We start from the raw sequence: 5,000 nt of genomic DNA, 5'->3' as shown, positions 1-5,000 counted from the left end.
ACCCTCACCCTCACCCTCACCCTCACCCTCACCCTCACCCTCACCCTCACCCTCACCCTCACCCTCACCCTCACCCTCACCATCAATTGTCATGGCATAATCATTGTCAGTAATTATTTTATATATTATAATTACTCTTCAGATATATAGGCATAAAGAATTATTGTTCACTTTTATTTAACATCTTCAAAAGGTTTTGGATATATCATGATACTGATCACAACTGAAGAAGTTTTCATCATAATTGTTATAAATAGTTAGTCAATATTATAATATTACAGATAATGAAAGAGCTAGTTCTTGATATTGTAACATTTGGTACTCTAAAGATGAATTTTGCTGTCAATAGTATACCAGAATATTATTATATTTATTTAGGGGCACATTTAGATCTTTGTTAAACCAGTTATCTTAACAAGCATGACAAAAGGCAGTTAATGAGATAGAGTTCATTATTATAAACAAGATTCAAGAAAGAGGTAGGTCGCTAAGTTGAATGCCCATATACTAAACACTTATATTTCATGTACTCTATTACAGGAACCCTTCATTGACATTAATGTCGGGGGAGGAGAGGTGGCTGGTGAAGACCCAGACAAGCTCATGGTGTGGGGTGTTACTGTCTTTGGTCGGGTATGTTACTCACTGCTTATTTATCCATCGTTAACCCATTGGATCTGAGTTCCTTGCACCTCGCATGTGGAGCAAAATCTTGGCATTAGGCTTATTTGAGTGGCACTTCTCCCTGGTGTGCAGATTTATAGGTCTGACCAACACGAACACAGAAAGACCCCTTGCCTCCTCTTTCCAGTGCTGTTAGCTCATTGTCTGTTGGTGTGTTTTTGCTGATTTCCCAATTTCTGAGGACTGTGTTTGTCATTTGTTATGCTTTATCAGTATTATAATAGCCTATTGGTTGAGCAGCAAATTATTTCTCCAGGTAGTTTATACTGTTTTATATTGGTATTAGTAAGTAATGATGTGGGTTTTTTTTATTTTTTTATATTTTCATATTTATCATTGTGTAATACACCCAGTGTCCCTGGTAATTGTAGGTAGGTGCAGATCACATTGGAAATAATGCAAGAGTCCCTCCCTAAAGACCAACTAAATCAGTCTTCCTCCAAAAAGATTTATGCACTCATGGTCAGGTGTCCCTATCACCCGCCACTTGGCAACCATACCCTATAGCGAGTCCTGTCACCCTGGCACTGGCCAAATTATTTCATGAGATGTCCTAGTCACCTGGATCTAACAGGTTGATAGTGGTGTATTACTTTCAGTGAGTTGTATATTACATGTATCATAAATATATCTTTTATGTATTCCCTTATTTCTTGAAGGCATTAGTGATTTTGGTCTGAATAAGGAATTTTTTTAGATAATGTCTGATTTAAATTTTAATGTAGTAACTTAGTGCAGCCATTATCACAAAAGTGTTCTTGTGAACAGGTTATGGTTCGTAGTGGTGTTGATGGCACTTGTCCTGAGGGTTGCAGTTGGCAACACATCCCAACACCACCAGAAAGGGATGTGACAACTGTAGGAGTAGGACGTTCGGGGAGAGTGTGGTCTGTGACCTGGGAAGGCACCATCCTCGTGAGGATCGGAGTGACGAGGGATGCGCCTACAGGTTTGTTATCACTAAGGTTATTTTCCATTCTTACCTTATGATACCCTTGGCCTTGCCCAGGCCCATCCCTTTGCCATTGCCCTTGACTTTGTTTTCTTTCCTTACCTTTCCTTTGCATGGCTTGTCTTACCATGAGTTACCTGGGTAAAACTACAGTCCCATTTAACATCAGTAGTTCTGTGAATAGGAATAAACAAGTATAATTGATGCAAACACCCATACATTGTTTATGTATAATGCACTGTGACACCATGCTTATAGAATTAATATTTTTCAAACTTGCCTTTCATGTATTTTAAACTTTTTTGTTTTTGTTTATGCTGTCTGATTAGCATTTGATTCACAGGTGTTGATTGGATCGTTGTTGAGCCTCCAAATGGCAGTCCTCTGCAGCAGGTGGCAGTTGGAACGAAGTCAGTGTGGGCCTTGACGAGGGACCATAAGGTCTGGTTCCGGAGAGGACTCCAAGCATCAAAGGAAGCTGCTTCAGAGCATAACAGATCAGGCAATGGAAGTAGTCAGTCCAAGGCGGACACAGGAACGACTGGCAGTAGCTGGCTGAAGATGGTGGGCATGCTCAACATGATTTCTGTTGGCCCAAATGACCAGGTTAGAGAACAGGCTTATTTTCCATGGTAATTAGATGTCTTTTCATGGGACATTATGTTTTTTTGTTAAATAAGAAATTGATGTGATAGAGTATTAAACCAACTCTTTTATTTGTGTAGGTCTGGGGCATTGGTAGTGAAGACTACAATTTGCTCATACGCACAGGCATCACAGAAACAGAGCTCACAGGTCGAACTTGGCGGCCCATTTGTCTCCCGATTGACATATCAGTGACCCCAGAGCCAACTCCTAGTCCCAGTCCTGCACCAAGCCCAGGACCTTTAGCCAAGTTAACTTCAGGAAGTGAGAGTAACACACCAGTTGATGGGGGATTGAAGAAACTAGAACCTCAGTGTGATGGTGAAAGTCTGCTTAGTATACAGACCTCAGATGGAGAAGACCTTCAAAGCATGGCAACAGCTATGAACAATCTGAAGCTACTGGACCATTCTGCATCTCCTCCAGGTGGAGCAGTATCAACAGGTGATGAGTCGGAGAACAAGAATAGTGCTGGTTTACCAAACTTACAGCTGAAGCCAAAAGAGAAAGATGAGGCAAATGTCACTGGAGCTGGGGAGAAGAATGAAACTTCGCCGGGTCATGATAGCCGAGACTCGAGCATCAAAATACGCTACCCAGAGGATTACCCAAGTTCCCTCAGCTCCTCTGTCGTGTCTGACCCAGGTGGAGAATTCATCAGCAGTTTTCAAGCCAGCGAGAGCAGCCCAGTGGCCAATGGGGTCATTGCCGTGAGTGAGGAAGGTTATAAGACAAAGATGAGCAAAGGACAATTAGTGGAAGGAGAAACTCTGGGAGTCCCAGAAGAGGATCGCCAATCGACTAAAAGTGACAGAGCAGAAGAACAAACTCATGAGGGTCCACCATCACTGCAGCACTCGAGCGGGGAGTGGAGCGAGTCACGCCTTCGCCACGTGAGCAGCAGTAGCGCGGGCAGTGAAGCTGGCCTTGGACGTGGCTCTCTGGTTGTAATGAGAGAAGAGAAACCAGACTACAATGTGATACCCTTTCAAGCCGAACACCTATGGCTATGGATATCTGGCGGAGGGTGCTGGGTGAGCGCCAATAACATGCCGCGTTGGTAAGTCTCGTGTTTAGCTGGAATATTTGTCATAGCTATGGTTAGTTATTTTATTATTTATTATATATGATATTTAAGAATGCCACTGCAGGAAACAAAAAGTTCATGTATATCCTATCACTTAATGAATAGTATATGCCACACTTATACCCTAGAAGTTTTAAAATTCTAATTTTTTTTTCATTTTGATTTCAATGCTCTACATCACTGAACTTGTTCATTAGGAGGTAAGTTAAAATTCTTTCAGATGTACCCTGAAGGAGAAAAATGGATTTTGTAATTCTCAGATATCTGTGCACACTGGATAATATGCACTAGATATCATCCAAGTAAAAGTAACCTATATTAGGAATATCCATTTTATATAACTAAACTTAAGGTGATACAGTTGTTTATTTCCCTTCCTGTGTGCACATTTAGATTGAATAAATTGATTGGAATCAACTTTCAGTGAGTAAAAAATAAAGAATTAATGCAGTGTATTGAAAACCAAGGGACTTCTTGACATTTTTTGTTAGTGTTTTTTTTTTTTTTTTTTTTTTTTTTTTTTTTGTTAGTGACTTTTTAGAATATGGTTTGCATGTTGTTTGCTTTGATTGTTAGAATTAGGAAATATTGAAGTCAGTTAGCCATTTAAAAAAAGGTAGATTTGTTCAAAGTTACTGAAATATATTGTAGTAATCAGTTAGAAAGATTTGTAGATAGGTAGATAGATAAGTAGGTAAATAGATAGATAGATAGATAAATAGATAGATAGATAAATAAATAAATAGATAGATAGATAAGTAAATAGATAGATATATAGATAGGTAGATAGAAAAATAGATAGGTAGATAGATGATAAATAGATAGATAGATAAGTAGATAAGGAGACAGATAAACAGATAGATAAATACTGCTGCCAATTGTAGCATAATTATTTTTTTTTTTGTATATACTTGTAGAAAAATCTGTCACCCCATTTTTTCAGTATTTTTTTCCATCCATATTTGTATTTACCCCATGGAGAAAGGCTGCTCAATGCGACAAACAATAGATTTCTCTTCTTATATGCAACAGTAGGATTTCACTTTGCATCACACGTTAGCTAAGAGGAATTAGCAGATTGCCGATAATGATGTTCTATACACAGGTTCATGAGCGAGGGATCTCCCATCATGACATCTGAACCTTGGAGAGCGGAGGTGCTTCAGAGGCTGCATTCGCGACACGAAAAGGAAATCAAACCTTTCGAAGGGTGGGTTGAACGTTCGGTTTTGTTTCATGGTTGTAATATTTCGTTATCTCTTGGCACTAGAAGTAGAGGTATTTCTGTATTTCTCTTCCTACTTGTCATCATTGTTTTTGTCCTTGTTTTTGTCCTGGTCCTGTCCTGGTCCTTGTCCTTGTCCTTGTCTCTCCCCTCCCCTAGCCCTGCCTTGCCCTGCCTTGCCCTGCCCTGCCCTGCCCTGCCCTGCCCTGCCCTGCCCTGCCTTGCCCTGCCCTGCCCTGCCTTGCCCTGCCCTGCCCTCCCTTTCCTTCCCCTCCCTTCCCTTCCCTGCCCTGCCCTGCCCTTCCCTTCCCTTCCTTTCCCTTCCCTTCCCTGTCCTGCCCAGCCCTCCCCTCCCTTTCCTTCCCCTCCCTTCCCTTCCTTCCCCTTCCCTTCCCTTCCCTTCCCTT

At 41.0% G+C, this 5,000-nt stretch overlaps 1 protein-coding gene across 1 annotated transcript in view; it reads left to right on the top strand.

Moving 5' to 3' along the window:
• LOC125032448 (tectonin beta-propeller repeat-containing protein 1-like) overlaps positions 1–5,000 on the top strand; it is an 18,260-nt gene that overhangs the window by 4,441 nt on the left and 8,819 nt on the right. The window contains exons 5-9 of the mRNA XM_047623574.1: positions 541–633; positions 1,453–1,633; positions 1,980–2,242; positions 2,362–3,341; positions 4,474–4,578. Coding sequence (XP_047479530.1) covers positions 541–633; positions 1,453–1,633; positions 1,980–2,242; positions 2,362–3,341; positions 4,474–4,578 — 1,622 coding nt within the window. The remainder of the gene's footprint in view (positions 1–540; positions 634–1,452; positions 1,634–1,979; positions 2,243–2,361; positions 3,342–4,473; positions 4,579–5,000) is intronic.

The sequence above is a fragment of the Penaeus chinensis genome, chromosome 14 (assembly GCF_019202785.1).
Source record: "Penaeus chinensis breed Huanghai No. 1 chromosome 14, ASM1920278v2, whole genome shotgun sequence".
NCBI classification, from domain to species: Eukaryota; Metazoa; Arthropoda; class Malacostraca; order Decapoda; family Penaeidae; genus Penaeus; species Penaeus chinensis.
Note: the sequence above shows the minus strand (reverse complement) of the source record. Positions and strands in the feature narration are given on the sequence as shown.